We start from the raw sequence: 18,663 nt of genomic DNA, 5'->3' as shown, positions 1-18,663 counted from the left end.
CATTTTTATTTTATGAATTCTTATCTAAAAATCCGAATGTTGACTTTAAAAAATTATATGTAATATCCTTATTTAAGGACAAATACTTGGAGAAATGAAAAATTCTATTAAAAAAAAGTTGCAAGAACAATTGCAAGGGGTTCCTAAAATATTTTAAAATATTAACAAGTAGTTACAACATTTTGTTTTATGTAAGTTTTATTATGCAAGATCACAAGACAGGCCGGGAAGACATTTTCTTTTCAAAAAATTGTGGCTGCACATCTACGTTGTCCTTGGATATGTAGAAGCCTTGCTGAGCTAAATTGTATGTTTCTTTCATTTAGTAAAGATTTTTGCTATTTTTCCTTTTCAAGTAGACGTTCAAGTTCTTTTATTCTCAGATTTTGAACTTTATATTGTTCTTTTCATCAAAATGCACAGAAGGACTGCAGCAGGGAGATGACAAATGTCCAATTCTTTCAAATAGCATCAATATAATTTAATTATCTTAGGTTTTGCTTTGCTTTGTGTTAAGCAAAAGAAATTAGACAATGTGTTTAATTTTTTTTTTCAACGTTTATTTATTTGTGGGACAGAGAGAGACAGAGCATGAACGGGGGAGGGGCAGAGAGAGAGGGAGACACAGTATCGGAAACAGGCTCCAGGCTCTGAGCCGTCAGCCCAGAGCCCGACGCGGGGCTCGAACTCCCGGACCGCGAGATCGTGACCTGGCTGAAGTCGGACGCTTAACCGACTGCGCCACCCAGGCGCCCCTAGACAATGTGTTTAAATACCAAATGACATTTTATATACTATTAGGAGATTTTTTGGTATATGAGCCCATATCTAAGCACAAATGAAAATTGCATAGTTATGTATTTAGTATATTACAACACCTTATCCATTTATTAAAGGTAGCTGAGTACTTATCTAAATCATAATTATAACAGATAAGAACATAAGCTGTAATTTGAAAGGTGATTCTTTGGTGAGCCTTACTTTACTTTTATGCTATCTAGTTCATATATATTTTCCATTGGGATCATATGGGGTTGATATTTTAAAAAGATAGCCATAAACTTTTTATCTCTTACCAGGATTGGGTTAAAAAGGGGTAAGGGGGGGCGCCTGGGTGGCGCAGTCGGTTAAGCGTCCGACTTCGGCCAGGTCACGATCTCGCGGTCCGTGAGTTCGAGCCCCACGTCGGGCTCTGTGCTGACGGCTCAGAGCCTGGAGCCTGTTTCCGATTCTGTGTCTCCCTCTCTCTCTGTCCCTCCCCCGTTCATGCTCTGTCTCTCTCTGTCCCAAAAATAAATAAACGTTGAAAAAAAAAAGGGGGGGGGTAAGGGCATTCCTAGTATAGATCAATATGCTGTAAATAATTCCAGGATATTCTCACCCTGCTCCAGTGTCCTAAAATATTCCAATGTGAGAGGAAGACTTCATAAATTAGAGTCCTCATACAAATATTACCAATGATGCTGTAGAAATTGGAGTCAGAGATAGAATAGGTTAGGGTGGATGATTTCACATCAGGTGGGCCTAAAGGAATCTTCACTAGAGGACTCAAAGACATGTTCTCTGAAATATCTGTGCTATTAACAATTATATGTATGGACTCCCTGCAAACTAGAATGATTGCAGATAATGGAAAAACTCAAGCATAATACTCAAATTTTAATGGAAAAGGGAAGAACTGAGAGACCACACTTTGTTTAGTCTTCTTCTTTGAAATACTATGGTGTTAATCTTTGAAAAACAATAACAACCAAAAAAACCAAAAAACAAAAACCAGAAAATCATAATTTACAAGTCCACAGAGGGTGGCCAAGTATCTATCATCCAACATGGATTTATGAAAAGCAATCTTACAAAATAAACTTATTTTACTTCTTAAAACAAATAGGTGGCAAAAAAAAATGTAATAGTAGGTTTGGTTATATATATGATCATTGCTGACCCTATGAAAAATTGTGATTTAGGGAAAACTCAATTATCTGCTCCAGGCATTGTTTAATATATTCAGATTAGTCGTACAATTGTAGTTGCCACATACATACAATTTTAAGTTCTGATTCATCCACTTAACATTATATCATAAACTACATACTACTATTTCTTTTATGTGACCAAGTTACTAAGGAATCTGAAGTTCTTTGGGGTATGTACTAAAATGCTTTATTTTTCTCTAGTCATCGCTCTACTGTATTATGTTTTCCTAGAGTACATTTTCTGCTCTTTTAAGTTACTCAAAGTCTAGGGGCACCTGTGTGGCTCAGTTGGTTAAGCATCTGACTGTCGTTTGGCTTAGGTCATGAACTCAACAGTTCGGTTCGTGAGTCAGGCTCCACTGGTGTTGGGCTCTGCTGGCAGTGTGGAACCTGCTTGGGATTCTTTCTCTCCCTTTCTCAGCCCCTCCCCTGCTCGTTCTCTCCCTCTCTCTCTCAAAATAAATAATAAATAAACATTTACAAAATTTTTGAGTTATTCAAAGTCTAGGGGCGCCTGGGTGGCGCAGTTGGTTAAGCATCCGACCTCAGCCAGGTCACAATCTCGCGGTCTGTGGGTTCGAGCCCCGCGTCAGGCTCTGGGCTGATGGCTCAGAGCCTGGAGCCTGTTTCCGATTCTGTGTCTCCCTCTCTCTCTGCCCCTCCCCCGTTCATGCTCTCTCTCTCTCTCTCTCTCTGTCCCAAAAATAAATAAAAGTTGAAAAAAAAAATTAAAAAAAAAAAGTCTAGCCTATCCTAGTTAAAACTTTGGTGTTTTATTTTTTTAATTATTTTTTTAATGTTTATTTATTTTTGAGAAAGAGACAGAGTGCGGGGGGGGGGGGGGTGTTGCAGGCAGAGAGAAATGGAGACACAGAATCTGAAACAGGCTCCAGACTCTGAGCTGTCAGCACAGAACCCGACATGGGACTCAGACTTGTGAACTGTGAGATCATGACCTGAGCCGAAGTTGGACACTCAACTGAGCCACTCAGGTGCCCCAAAACTTCGATGTTTTGAAACCTCCTCCATTGCTATGTAGAGTTATAGCCATGGGGACTTGAAATGAGGAAAGGAGTATAGTCAATTTTTCAGTCATTCTCCTTCTTTAAACCCCTAAAAATTAGGTTGGGGGATGCCTGGTTGGTTCTAGTATATTTTTTCCTCTTTCCTTCTCAACGCGAACTCTTCTGGTGTTGGCTAGAAGTAGGAAGAGAGGAGAAATGTATCTTGCTACTTAACTACTCTGTTTCGGTCATCCCTGCTTCTTTAGTTGACAATGACTGCCATCAGTGCCCTGTCTCTCATATAGCATGCATTCTTAATTTATTCAGTGGGCTTCTGAAAGCGGCTTCTGTTTTATTTATTTATTTATTATTTTTATTTTTATTTTTTTAACATTTATTTATTTTTGAGACAGAGAGAGACCATGAACAGGGGAGGGTCAGAGAAAGAGGGAGACACAGAATCTGAAACAGGCTCCAGGCTCTGAGCTGTCAGCACAGAGCACGACGCAGGGCTCAAACCCACGGACCATGAGATCATGACCCGTGCTGAAGTCGGACGCTTAACCCACTGAGCCACCCAGGCGCCCCAAGGGGCCTCTGTTTTATACCAATTCCCTGAAAAGAAAACTCTGGCTCCTCACTGCTTTTGTCTCCTTTGTTAGTAGGTCTCTCCTTTAGATGGAATACTACAAAAGCAATCAAGCCCCAATATCTTCCTGTGTAATTTGTACTGTAAGAAATTCATGTATCATCCCTTGTATGACAATCATTGTCCCCAACACAATGGGCACACATAGACCTATCAGTCATCATATAATCACAGGATGATGGGGTTTAAAATGCTAGCCAATGCCAATGCTCTTCACATAATGTGGGGTAGAATGGGGAGTAAGAATAATATAGTGTAGCTGCTATTGAACCCTCCTTCTGTAGGTGCCCATGAGGCCTAAACTACTAATAACTTCTTTTTCAGTCCTTCATTACATGCTCCCTTATCCCTATGAGCACCTTAACTGGATCTAATTCTATATCTAGTGCAGTGCCTAACCCTTAATTCCCAAATGATCTGAGTCCAGTATAGACTTATCTTTGTTGGGTTGGCTATAGAGTTGCCTCAGCTGGGTTTTGGACATAGTCATCCTTGTCTCATCATTTAGTTTCCCTTTGATGATTGGAATTAATCACCACATGGCTATGGTGACCCCTTCCTGCCTTTAATTCTGCAGTTTGAGAAGCCCCAAATGGCCAGGGGGCAGTATTAATTTCTAATTCATCTGAACCTTGGTGGTATTTCCTGATGGAAGCATTCCTCCCTTGGATACAGGACCTCAAAATCCATGAGCCCAAAGCTGTGGGGAAGGGAGGCAGAAATTTCTCCTGTGGATTATTTGGTGTGATAGTGACAGGGGCCATTTTCACCTCTTCCTCTTGGCTCATGGAGCTGTATGTTCTGGCTACCCTTTTTACCTCTAATGTTCTGATATTTCAAAATGTGCCTTGGTATTGAAACTTTTTCATTCATCCTGGATACACAGAGGACAGTTTGAGACTCAAAACTCCATCTTTTGGATATGGAAAATTCTCTTATTTGTTTATCTGATTTTTCTCCTATCCTTTTAAAACTCAATTTTTTGTGGAACACCTGATAATCAATTATTGGGCTCCTTGGATTAGTTCTCCATATTTAAATATCTTTCCTCCTTTTCTTTGTGTATTGCTCTGCTTTTTGAGAGATTTTTTGCAAGATTTTTATCACAATCTTTTTACTAACCTTTTTATTACACTTATTACCTGTTTAACTTTGGAGAAGTAACTACATGTCTCAGTCTCAGTTTCCTCATCTTTGAAACAGAGATAATAATATGAGATAATCCTACTTCACAGGGTTGTTTTGAGGATAGAATCGTATTTTGACCTTAGGATATTGTCTGATACAAAGTAAGTACTCAGTAATAAGTATTAGTTAAAATGAGCTATGCATCAGTATCTTTTTTTATGTTCATGTATTTTTGACAGAGACAGAGACAGAGCATGACCAGGAGAGGGGCAGAGGGAGAGAAGGAGACACAAAATATGAAGCAGGTTCCAGGCTCTGAGATGCCAGCAGAGAGCCTGACACTCAGATGTGGGGCTCGAACTCACGGATCGTGAGATCATGACCTGAGCCTAAGTCAGACACTCAATTGACTGAGCCACCCAGGCACCCCTATGCATCAGTATCTTGTGAATTTGGTTAGATTAAGTGATCTTTCGGTCATTTACAAGATGATTTCTGACCTCTGGAACTGATGACCAGATATCCTGGACCTCAGTAACTTCACCATATTGGGCCTTTTTTGAAATATCTAACAGTTGGCCTTCAGCAATCATGCCTCTCTCATTATACCCTTTAAACTCAACAATTGAAAACTTTTTTTTTGTTTATTTATTTATTTTGAGAGCGAGGGAGAGAGTAAGTGGGACAGGGGCGGGGCACCTGGGTGGCTCAGTTGGTTGAGTGTCCAACTTCCACTCAGGTCTTGATCCCACAGTTCATGGGTTCGTGGGTTCAAGCCCTACATCGGGCTCTGTGCTGACAGTTCAGAGCCTAGAGCCTTGTTTGGATTCTGTGTCTCCCTCTGTCTCTGTCCTCCCCTACTTGTGCTTGCTCTCTCTCTCTCTCTCTCTCTCTCAAAAATAAATAAACTTTCTTTCTTTCTTTTTTTTTTTTAAAGCGGGACAGGGGCAGAGAGAAATGGAGGGAGAGAATGCCAAGCAGACTCCATGCTGTCAGCTCAGAGCCAGATATGGAGCTCAGTCTCATGAACCGTGAGATCATGACCTGAGTCAAAATGAAAAGTTGGGCACTTAACCAACTGAGCCACCCAGGTGCCCCCAAACTCAACAGTTTTCAAATCCCTTCTCCAGTTTTTCCTGTCTCTGTATCTGTGCTTACAGGTCTATATTTTAATTTAATGTCTTGTAAGAAACTCTTATTCTTAAAAAAGGGAAGCGATTGGGGCACCTGGATGGCTCAGTTGGTTGAGCGTCTGACTTCATCTCAGGTCATGATCTCACAGTTTGTGAGTTTGAGCCCCGTGTCGGGCTTTCTGCTGACAGCTCGGAACCTGGAGCCTGCTTCACATTCTGTGTCTCCCTGTCTCTCAGCTCCTCCCCTGGTCATGCTCTGTCTCTCTCTGTCTCTGAATAATAAATAAACGTTAATTTTTTTTGTAAATAAAAAAAAAAGGGAAATGATGGGGGCAAAAGATGATTTATGAAGATGGTCTGCCCCAGAAGTGTGTATTCATTCTTTTATTAAACATTTTTATAGACTAATGCTATATGTCAACCCCTGTGCTAATTGCTAGAGATACAGAGATTTTTGTTTTCTCTTTTTCTTGATTACTTATAATGAGCATCTATCATGCTCACGAATCTATGTGAGTTGACAGTCTGTTGCAGTATTTTTAAATTGGGCCATGAAACCAATTCAGTATGTTGAAACCAGAATTAGGAAAAAAAGGAAGGAGACTAACACAGAATAATAAATACCAGAGTATGTTGCATATAGTAAAGTTAGATATTGTTTCATGAAATTTTTATTTCAGTGTGTACTGGGTGGGGTTAGGATTAAAAATATGTATTTTTTACTATATATGTCTGGGTCAATGAAGTTTGAAAGCCACCAGTGGAAAAGACAATAAGCAAAGAAGTGATTATAACACAGTGATAAATACTGTACACAGAGGGAAGCCTACCCTAGTCAGGGAAAGGGGATGAAAGATTGTTTTCTGAAGAAGATTCTTGAGCTGTACCTTAAAGAATATGCAGTGTGGAGTAAATGTGGAGTAAAATATTCTCAAAGGATTAGCACAAAGGAAATAGCCCTAAAATCCTTGTGACTAAAGGAACAAGTATGGTAGCAGTAAGATAGAAGATTTAACTAAAAGGGAACAGTTTGGGAAGCTTCCATTCTTCACCATACTGAGGAGTTTGGATTTTGTGCTGAAGTCAGTAGAAAGCCACTGAAGGATGGGGAAGTTACAAAATTTAATTTCTGTTTTAGATTGAATACTTGACAGCACTGTGGAGAATGGATTTGAGGATAGTGATAGGAGTCAGAAAGTGGAGAACTAGAGGCTTGGAAGAACAATCAAGAGGCCTAATAAAGCCTATTATAATGATGATAAGAGATTTTAAAAAGCGCTGAAGGGGGTGGAAAACAAGGGACTGGGTACCAATTCAGATGTGAGGGGTAAGGAAGAGTCTGATACCCAGTTTTCTGGCCTGAGTAACTAAAGCAATATAGGAAATATGAAAGGACTAATGGCTTGTGGTGGAGAGATCAGCTAGGAATAATCAACAAACATTTAATTAGTACCTGGATAGCTAATGTCAGGCATTGAGATAAGTGTTAGGACCGAGGGTGTGGATGAAGAAGGGAGGATAAGGGGAATAAGACATATTCCACAAGGAACACAGAGAAATGGTAAAGTCAGGAACAAGTAGTAAATTACAGTTTCTATGAAACCTTCTGTATATTATCCAGCTTGAACCAATTTTTTCATTTTCTAAACCTATATTGCAGAAATTTACTACATAGCTAAGCATATGCATTGTAACTTAATGGTTTTACCTATGTTTTGTTTTCCCAATACATTGTAAGATCTTTATGGAGAGGGATAATTATGTTCCCTTCATATTTCCTACTCATAGGTATCAATAGTAGCAGACATGCTGCATCTAAGAGATGGATTAGAGGGGCACCTGGGTGGCTCAGTCAGTTAAGCATCTGACTTCAGCTCAGGTCATGATCTCGTGGTTCATGAGTTCAAACCCCACATCGGGCTCTGCAGACAGCTCAGAACCTGGAGCCTGCTTCAGATTCTGTGTCTCCCTCTCTCTCTGCCCCTCCCCCACTCACATTCTGTCTCTCTCTCTCTCTTTCAAAAATAAGTAAATATTTTAAAAATTTAAAAAATAAGAGATGGATTAGAACTTCATAGCCATATCGAATTCTGTATGACAAGATGCCCTACCACCCCTTTAAGGTTCCCGAGTATGTTTAAGGAAAGGGAGATTTGTCTCATCTGCTACTAAGCCTTTGCTTCTCTGTGATCCATGCCCCCTGTTACCATTTGTCGTAACTTGAATTGCACTCACTTGGCTTCTGTTTTGCACCTAGAACTCTGAGTCTACTGTATTTGATGAAATGATATTGTTGCTTTTGCCACATGGATCTCTGTGAAGGGGTGATATGAGAAAGGTACTCTTCCCACTACTGCGCCTTAATATTATTCTCTACCATCAACACAAAACTTGTTTTATGTAAGGCTTTGTTGAAGGGTTGGGGATGCTAAAATTATATAATTGCTGACTACCTATTTTATTACCTATCTCTATCCTGAACCTTCCAGGTAAGCTATCCATCCGGGATGATAGAAGAACAGGGTGAGCAAACAATGACTGTTTCTGTGCTTCTTTCCAAGTAGTGATAGTTGATAATATAGGATAATATAGGAAAGACCATATAGAGATGTGTTACTCTGATTTCTTCCAATGCCGACTTGACCAGAATCAGGGAAGAAGCAGCAGGTCAGTATTACCTATTATCAGTATTACCCACAAACTTCTTCAGAAGTACAAGCTGTCATTAACTATTTTTATGTGTAAGTATATTCTTTACTCTTTCTGACATCTTTCGCAGTACAGAGAGGTTATGGTCCTCTTATGGACTCAACTCTTAATTCCTGTTTATTTCATTTTCATGTAGTTTTTCCTTATAATATTGTCAGTACCTTAAAGTGGTATTCTATTGTCAGGGCTACTGGGAAAGGAATATGCAGAGTACAACTTTGAGACCTTCAACAATTCTTGGTCAAGTTCCTTCTGTGTTCTCAGCTTCATCCTCTTCTGATTAAAAGAATGCCAACCATTCCACAATTCTGCCCAATTTTCCTCCTTGATCTGTCTCTTTCCAGAAAGGCTTCCTCTCCAAAGTCTAGCTGTTTCATACTGTTTCTCCAGACTTTCTAACTTAAACTTCCTGATTATTTGTCTGATCAGTACAATTTGATACTGGTCAATATTACACCATTTCTTTATAGTAATTCTTCAGAAGTTTTTCCTGTGCATACCCCAGTTCCTGGATTCCTTGTCTTGAGGGTTGTGGCCCTTTCTTCCTCAGTGAGTCCTTTCTGTAGGTCTGCTGCTACAAATCTTCTTTCCCCTTTTTGGAAACTCTCTAGGATTTCATCCTTCTCCCAACAGGGCAATCCAAGGACACAATGACCCATTACTGAGTATTTCCTACCAAAGTCTTGGGTTTCTCAGTCTAGATTTACACTGTAGGTACACTTAAGCAGGACAGTTTCAGTATAGGCTGGAATTTCCAAGATTTCTGTCAGTATGTTATACAAATAAACTTCCATATACTTCCTCCAGTTTTCCCGTGGGTAAGCATTAGACCAAAGAAACACATACACACAAACACAACTTCCATGTAATTACTGTCTGAATCCACATTAAGGAGAACATTTTTTTTTCTCTCAATTCAACGTAGTTTTCAGATTCCCCTGTCCATAATAGAGATACATTATTTGTCAAGAAGTTTCTTGACAAGAAGTTTGTCAAGAAGTTTCTATTCCCTACTGTCCAACAAGGCACAGAGGCCTAACAATGTTCAAAAAACAAGTCCCATTACAATTTCTAGCCAAATGATAGAATTATGTACCTGAGTAGCCATCTTTAGTAACACAAAGACCCAGTACAGTTTCCCAGAAAGTTTTATTATGAGAAATTTCAAATGTATGGGAAAATTGAAAGTTTTACAATGAATTCCCATATGCCCCTCAGTGAGGTGTCACATCTCTCTCTCTCTCTCCCCTACCTTCCCCATCCATTCATCCATCCATCTGTCCATCTGTTCATCTGTCTCTCTCTATCCAGTCTTCAATCTTACTTCTTTTATACATTTCAAAGTAAATTTAAGATACTAGTACTTTTCCCCCTAAATACTTCGTTAGCTACAATTCAGTATTCACAGATAGTTTTCCTTTTGAGGAAATTTACACACAATGAAACCTTAAGTGTACATTCCCTAAGTTTTGGAAAATACATATACCTGTAATCTAAACTCTTAGCAAGACATAGACTATAACCATCATCCAGATAGTGCCTTCAATTCCTCTCCTCCAGAAAACATGGTTCTGTTTTCTTTTCCACCATAGATTAGTTTTATTTGTTCTAGAACTTCACATAAATGTAATCATACAGTGTACACCTTTTAAAAATCTTTTTTTGAAAAGTTTATTTATTTTGAGAAAGAGAGAGAGAGAGAACATAAGTGGGCAAGGGGCAGAGAGAGAGGGGGGGAAAGGGAGAATCCCAAGCAGGCTCCATGCTGTTAGCACAGAGCCTGGCATAGGGCTCAAACTCACGAACTGTGAGATCATGACCTGAGCCAAAATCAAGAGTCAGATGCTTAACCAATTGAGCCACCCAGTCATCCCCATCATATGCTTTTTTGCACTAATTCTTTCACTTAGCATGATACTTTTAAGACTCATCCATGTTGTGTGTATCAATAATTTGCTCTATCTTTTATTCCTGAATAGTATTACATTCTGTAGATATACCATAGTTTATCCATTCTCCTATTGATAGATACCTGGACTATTTCCAGATTTTGGATTTTATGAATAAAGTAGCCATGAACAGTCTTGTACAAGTCTTTTTATCCACATATATTTTCACTTCTCTTGGGTAAATACCAAAAGGTAGAATTGCTGGGTCATAGTGTAGGTGTGTGTTTAGTTTTATAGAATCTGCTAGATCTTTTCCCAAAGTGATTATACCATTTTATACTCCCACTACAGTGCATGAGAGCTCTGGTTGCTCCACATCCTTGCCAGCATCTGTTTTCAGTCTTTTTAATTTTAGCCATTCTAGTGGGTGTGTAGTGCTATCTTTTCACTGTGATTTAATTTGCATTTCCCTGATGGCTAATCATGTGCAGTTTTTCATGTGCTTATTGGCCATTTGTACATTATCTTTTGCAAAGTATTTGTTCGAGTCTTTTGTCTTTTGCCCATTTTTAAACTAAGTTGTTTCTTCATCATTGAGTTTTAGGAGCTCTTTTTTTTTTTTTAAGTTTATTTATTTATTTTGAGAGAGAGACAGAGGAGAGAGAGGGAGAGAACACGAGTGGGGGAAGGGCAGAGAGAAAGACAAAGAGAGAATCCCAAGCAGGCTCTGCCCAGAGCAGCGCCTGACTCAGTGCTCAAATTCACGAACTATGAGATCATAACCTGGATGCTTAACCACCTGAGCCACCCAGGCACCCCAGGAATTCTTTATATACTGGAATATCAGTCCTTTGTTGTGTATATGTTTTGCTGACTTTTCTCCCAGAGACTGTGGCTTGCCTATTCATTTTCTTAATGCTGTTGTTTGATGAGTACAAATTTAAAAAAATTGTTTTTTAATGTTTATTTTTGAGAGAGAGAGAGAGAGACAGACAGCGTGTGAGTAGGGGAGAGGCAGACACACACACACACACACACACACACACACACACACACACACACACACAGAATCCAAAGCAGGCTCCAGACTCTGAGCTCTCAGCACAGAGCCCGACACGGGGCTAGAACCCACAAACTGCAAGATCATGACCTGAGCCAAAGTCAGATGCTTAACCTACTGAGCCACCCCGGCACCCCTGATAAGTACAAATTTTTTAAATTTTGTACTTGTACAAATTATTTATTTTTGAGAGAAAGAGAGAGAGAGGGAAGGAGGGGCAGAGAGAGGGGGACAGAGGATCTGAAACAGGCTCTGCACTGACAGCAGCCCGATGCAGAGCTTGAACCCATGAACTGCAAGATCATGACCTGAGCAGAAGTCAGACACTTAACCAGCTGAGCCACCCAGGTGCCCCTGATGAGTACAAATTTTAATTTTAGTGCAACATAATTTCTTAATTTATGGTTATTGCTTTTTAATGTCCTGAATAAACATCCTTTACCTACCTTTGAGTCACTAAGATATTCTTTTATGTTTTCTGCTTAAAGCTTTATGATTTTAGCTTTTGTATTTAGGTCTATTATTTATCTCAAATCAGTCTTGGTGCATGTTTGAAGTAGAGGTTGAAGTTTATTTTCCCATATAAATTTCTGGTTATTCTAGAGTTACTTGTTGAAAAGACTCTTTGCCCCATTTAATTGTTTTAGTACCTTTGAAATCAGATGAGTTTAGGGGCGCCTTGGTGGCTCAGTTGGTTAAGTGTCTAACTTTGGCCCAGGTCATGATCTCCTGGTTCATGAGTTTAAGCCCTGTGTCGGGCTCTGTGCTAACAGCTCAGAGCCTGGACCCTGCTTTGGATTCTGTGTCTCCCTCTCTCCCAGCCCCTGCCCCTCCCCTGATTGCAGGCTCTCTCTCTCTTTCTCTCTCAAAAATAAATGAACATTGAAAGAAAAAGAAATCAGATGACTTTGTAATTTTGGATCCATTTCTGGGCTCTCTAATTTGTTCTATTGATCTATTTATCAATCCTTATGTCAGCCAGTACCACACTGTACTGATTTCCTTAGCTTTACGGTAAATTGAAGTCAGGTAGTGTGAGTCCCCTAACTTTGTTGTTTTTTTTTTTTTATTTTTTCTTTAAATGTTTATTTATTTTAAGAGAGAGAGAGAGCATGAGCAGGGAAGTGGCAGAGGGAGAGGGAGAGAGAGAATCCCATGCAGGCTCCATGCTCATCATGGAGCCTGGTGCAGTGCTCAAACTCATGACCCTGTGATCATGACCTGAGCTGAAATCAAGAGTGGAATGCTTAGCTAACTGAGCCACCCAGGTGCCTCTGACTTTGTTATTTTTTAAGTTACTTTGGATATTATGAAGCTTTTGCTTTTCTCCTGGCACAATTTTTATAATTTTTTTTTAACGTTTATTTATTTCTAAGAGACAGAGAGACAGAGCATGAACAGAGGAAGGGCAGAAAGGGAGGGGGACACAGAATCCAAAGGAGGCTCTAGGCTCTGAGCTATCAGCACTGAGCCTGATGTGGCCAGCTGTGAGATCATGACCTGAGCCACCCAGGTGCCCCACCTGGCACAATTTTTAAAGCGAAATTTTTTTCTTTACTTTGGACCAGATCCCTAGCATCCTTCCTTATTGACCTCTAAATAGAAGGGAGGCAAAAACGAGATCCAGGTAAATCTCCAGGGATAGGGTAGAGAGAGGTAAGTGGCTCACGAACCGGGCAAGATGTTCGTTGTCCCAATTACATACTTCTGGTTGGAGTGGGAATATGTGGCAATACCCCATTATTACCTACAGCTGCCTTGGCCTTTGCCACATGCAGAAGGTTTTGGTATCATCAGCTTTCTTCCTCAAAAAAATGAATAATAGCAGTTGCCATGGTCAGATGGGGATCATGGTATTTATTTTTCTTATTTCCTATAGTTGCAACAGTGAATTTAGTGTAAACACAAGGCACTCAATAAGTTTTTATTAGCTAAAATTTGGCTCACTCTTAATCATGACATTAGAGTGTTAAAAAAAACAAACCATTAAAGTTCATCTAGTTCAATCCTCCATCTGATCACAAGGGTTTCCACTAAATATTAGCTTTCACATGACTAATATAGTGATAGGGCCCTCACAGACTTAAACCTCTACAGAAGGTCATTCCGTGAATTCCTTCCAAAATCCACTGAAAAGAAAACTGTCTGTTATTGTCTCCACAAGGGAATAAAGAAGACTGTGGTCCAAAAATAAGACTACTCATCCTCATTGCATAATTTATAGGACTCAGAGTCAGATTGTGAGGAAGAACAGTTTAGGAAGATGTAACTCCAGAAGTACAACTATTTCATCTGATTTTTGGTATCCCACTCTGCCCTCTCCACCAAAAAAAAAATTTATTTAAACTAGAGAAAATGTGCATACAGGGAGTATATTTGTATAGTATGGAGGAATCCTAAAGTGTCTCATTTATCTAGTGTCTATGAGTGGTTTGGGTTGAACTAATAATTTCTGATTGATTGATTTTGAGGTCAGCCTACCATCTAGAACATAATTTTCTCAAACTTGGACACTCAACCCTTCATATTTCTCTCTAGTCTACCCCTTGCCATTTCCCCATATAGACTCTTAGCAAAGAAGGAGTTAAAAGCACATCTTATAAAACTGTAAGTTTTGAGGGTACGTGGCTGGCTCAGTCAGTGGAGCATGTGTATCTTGATCTTGGGGTTGTGAGTTCAAGCCCCATGTTGGGTGTAGAGATTACTTAAAAATAAAATATTTAAAAAGAAATAAATGAAATAAAATTGAAAGTTTTGTAATATTTCAGTAAAATAAAAGGAACCATTTTATATTCTAGTTCCAGATGTTCAAACATCCTTTGTGTATATGTGCCAAAGTCAGATCATGCTATTTATTTCAAATATTTTATTTTATTTTTTTAAGTTTACTTACTTATTTTGAGAGAGACAGAGAGCACAAGCAGGGGATGGGCAGAGAGAGAGGGAGAAAGAGGGAGAGTCCCAAGCAGACTTCACACTGTCAGCACAGAGTCCCATGCAGGGCTGGAACTCAAGATCCATGAGCTCATGACCTGAGTGGAAACCAAGAGTCGGACACTTAACTAACTGAGCCACCCAGATGCCCCTATTTCAGATATTTTAAGTGAGTTTCATCTTGATGGCAGGCGTAAAATGCCGCTTATTCTTTATCATAATGATGCTGTATGCCAGGAGCTTCACTCCTGGTTTAATTAGTCAGTGATATCCTAATGCTCTACTAAGTGTTCATATACCACCTGGATTTACTTCTTGCAAGATGACACTCCTAGTAGCTATGTGGGATATGGAAACAAGAACAAAAATGTATTCATGTCAGTAAAATAATCAGAGGAGGCTAAAAGATAAACAGAAATAGTATGTTATTAAAGATGGAAGGAGGGCCAAGAGTTGTGGCAGAACAGGCTCACTGGAAATTGTCTCTTGTTTTAATTATTATATTTTAGCTTATTAGGGCACTAGACATTAGTATAATTCTAACTTTCACCCACAAAGTGATTGGCTGGTTTCAAATTAATATAATGTAAGCTGTTTGGGAGTTAGAAACATGTTTCTGCAGGTTTGTCTAGTAAACCCATATTTTGGTTTTACATCTGGGGTAATATATTATTTTCATGGGCCACAACTTCACAAGCATATTTAAATTCCCAGCTCAGTCAAGCTACATACTGAATCTCTTATGAAACCAATTCTAAAAAGTGACTATTAATGACAATATATAAACATAAATATATTTGCAACAGTTTCTTAGCCTTTAACTGACAACTGTGCTTCCTAAATGTCATTCTCTATAGACTTTCAATGATCAAGTTTTCAACCTGTAGTTGTTCCATAGTTTTAAAATTATTTCATGTTTACAAATGTCATTTGCAATTTAAGGAAAGAGTTATAAATTACTATATTGGCAAGTAATTTTAAAAAACTGTGAAAAGTTTTGAACTATTTCTACTACCTTTTCCCAAATATATTGTGAATCTTATTTGACAGGTTTGTCTTTTGATACCCCATTGACTAAGTTTTCCCTAAATCCTGCTCATTTGCAATTGAAGCACAAGTAAGTTTTAATTAAAAAAAATTTTTTTAGTGTTTATTTATTTTTGAGATAGAGAGAGACAGAGCGTGAACAGGGAGGGGCAGAGAGAGAGGGAGACACAGAATTTGAAGCAAGCTCCAGGCTCTGAGCTTTCAGCACAGAGCCCAACGCGGGGCTTGAACTCACAGACTGTGAAATCATGACCTGAGCTGAAGTCGGATGCTTAACTGAGCCAATCATTATAACAGAATGATAGGTTGGAAAACTCTTCAGCGTAGGAACTCTAACTCATGGGCTTTTGTATTCCTTTAAATACTTAATTTCCTTAAAGTAGATAGTTTTAATACCTTTGTCCATTTTATTATTCTATGATGGATAAAAAATTTAGCAAAATCCATATTTATTTAGGGTAGCTGAGCTTTTCTATTTTCTCTGTATAGCACCCTAATTTAGTTTTAAATTATTACATCATTTCCATTGCAACTAGATTGGCACCAGTGAAGCTCTTGGACTTACTCAAAAATCAACTATTTTTTAAGGCATATATATATGTGTGTATATCTATATCTATATATATGTATATATATAGATATGTATAATTTTTTTTAAAAGTTGGCTATTTTTATTTGAGAAAATTTTCGTTGTGGCTTGGTGCTTATACCTATGCATTGTTGTGGTGGGCTCTGTTTAAATGTGATGTCTTCCTCTGTAGGAGTGGCCAGTCTGACCCTAAATTTTCACTCCAACTATATAGATTTGGCCAACAATGTATTCCAATAGGAAATAATTCTTTTGTTTATTTATTTATTTTAAATGTGTATTTATTTATTTTGAGAGAGTGCACATGTCAGTGCAAGCTGGGGAGGGATAAAGAGAGAGAGAGAGAGAGAGAGAGAGAGAGAGAGAGAGAGAGAGAGAATATCCCAAGCAGGCTCCACACTCTCAGTGCAGAGTCCTCTAGGGTCTTGAACTCACAAACCATGAGATCATGACCTGAGCCAAAATCAAGAGTTGGTTGCTTAGCTGACTGAGCCACCCAGGTGCCCCAATACTTTTATTTTAAATAAATGTCTTCCTTTCCTTAAGTACTTTTATTCAAACTAAGGAACTTTGGCCTACTAAACATTCTTCCCTTGTAAAGTAATATAAAAAAAAAATCTTAAGAATCCTACTTAGAGAAATGTCATGAAATAAGAGAGAGCAAAGTATCAGGGGCATAAGGGTGTAGAAGAACAAAATATGAATTTGTAAATCCTTATGTCCGATAACATTGTTAAAAGAACTTTGAACAAGTTGAAGAAAGAATGGTGGTAAACAGTTAAGTCAACTGCAGCAGAAAAGCTCATTATAGGAGTACTAGTAATGTAGCATTCCTTATCAACAATTTACATTCTCCATTCCTCTTTCCTCATTTCTATTAACTTGGATACTTAATACAAACATGATTAGTGAGACTGGAGAAAAGGGAAGCCTCCTGTTAGATTCAACATTGGAAATGTGAAAGAGGGTGGAGAGGGATGGGATCGTAGAGCTAAGTGATATTAAAATAAATCTTATGTTGTTAGCTTTAAAAAAAAAACAGCAAGTATGCTTGTAGTCACAAATAAAATATACTTAAGGTTGGGGTTTGGGTAAGCATTAACCATCTGTAAGATCCTAGAAGTTAGGGACACAATGCTATTTGTTTTTGTATTTTTTACAAGCAGGACTATGTCTAGCATGTAATAGATGCCCAGTAAATGTTGAGTGAATCGTTATGTGGCTCAATACCTCAATATAGTCATAGTGGCAGAACTCAGTTTTAGAGACATTATTTTGGTTCCAGGTAGAGCTACTACTTAGGCAGGGCCGGCAATCTTTATGTACTGGAGACTTGGGCCAGAATTCAGTACCAGTCCTGTCCATGGACAGATGGATTTTTTTTCTGTATGCATTTGTGCCCCACCTCATTGCACAAAGGATTTGGATGATTAGGAATGTGGAGTGAGTCTACTAATAAAGCTTTATAGAAGTACAAGAATTACAAATATATTAAGCATATTCATCCGATGCCAATTTAGGGGCAGATTTCTCAAGTTATATTTCCTTAGGTTTTGCCCAGAGTGCATGGTCCCCAATCCTTTTCATTGTCAATATTTGCCATTAGTTGTCATTAATTCATTTATTAGTATCATTAATGGGACATGTCATCTGATCTTTCGAAATCTTACTCAGTCTGGGCCCCAAGCGTTCCTTTAAGTCTCAGGATTAAACGACTTTGGCTGAAGTCGGTGCCCAAAGCCACACCCATTAAGAGGCCTTAAGAAACCTGGGCGGCGACTGAGCAGTAGACAACCACGCGGCGCATCGGAATCCCAGGGCTGGCACTCCAGTCTAGCCTGTGGGAGGATTATTCCCCTCCCCAGCGAGACAGGTCGCCGGCCGGGACCAGCTCCCTTTCTGGCGGGGATTCGGGGCCCTTTTCCCGCCCCGCCCCGGGCTCATTTGCATAGGGACGCGCGCGGCGTCGGCGAGCGGGTGGGCGGGCGCGGTCGGGGAGGCGGCGCGCGCGCGCCCTGACAGCTCGGCCCTGCTCGCTCACTCGCTCGTCCCCGGCTTCCGAGCACAGCATGGCGGTCAAGGTGACTCCCGACTCTCTGCTGCTGCCTTTATTGCATAAGAGACATCCCGGGGACCTTGCCCCCAGGCCCTCACCTCTTACCATTTCCTTCGTTGCCTGGTTCTTAGATAGCGTATCCTGGGGCTCCAGCTTGCGGGTGGGAGAGCTGTGTGGGGGCTTGGACCGGAGGGAGAGGATGCCCGGCTGGGGGAGGGGAAGTAGGAGGGATTATGAGTTGGAGGGGCTTGTGAGGACCAGGTCGGTGAAGGAAGAGTAGTGCCCTGCCTTAGGTGCGTGAAATTGTGAGCCCGGAGTTGGAGGCCATCAGAAAGGGAGTGGGAGGAAGTGGCATGTAAAGCCGGGGATAACCTAAGGCATCTGTGTATTGCAGTGGGGGAGGGGGTGAGGAATTGGAGTTATTTGGGGCTTCGGTGGGGCTGGGGGCAGTGGTTGGCATTTGTGCTGCTGGTGGCAAGATGTCGAAAGTAT

The 18,663-nt window shown here is 39.7% G+C and overlaps 1 protein-coding gene across 3 annotated transcripts in view; it reads left to right on the top strand.

Annotated features, from left to right (window-relative positions):
* SLC25A12 (solute carrier family 25 member 12) overlaps nt 1-18,663 on the top strand; it is a 207,796-nt gene that overhangs the window by 86,207 nt on the left and 102,926 nt on the right. The window contains exon 1 of one of the 3 annotated variants that reach the window (XM_011285309.4): nt 18,096-18,196. The exons of the other annotated variants lie outside the window; for them this stretch is intronic. Within the exon in view, the coding sequence (XP_011283611.1) occupies nt 18,185-18,196 (12 nt within the window). The 5' untranslated portion in view covers nt 18,096-18,184. Of the gene's footprint in view, nt 1-18,095; nt 18,197-18,663 lie in introns of those variants that run through there. 3 annotated transcript variants of the gene reach the window in all.

Source organism: Felis catus, chromosome C1 (assembly GCF_018350175.1).
Source record: "Felis catus isolate Fca126 chromosome C1, F.catus_Fca126_mat1.0, whole genome shotgun sequence".
Lineage (NCBI taxonomy): Eukaryota > Metazoa > Chordata > Mammalia > Carnivora > Felidae > Felis > Felis catus.
Note: the sequence above shows the minus strand (reverse complement) of the source record. Positions and strands in the feature narration are given on the sequence as shown.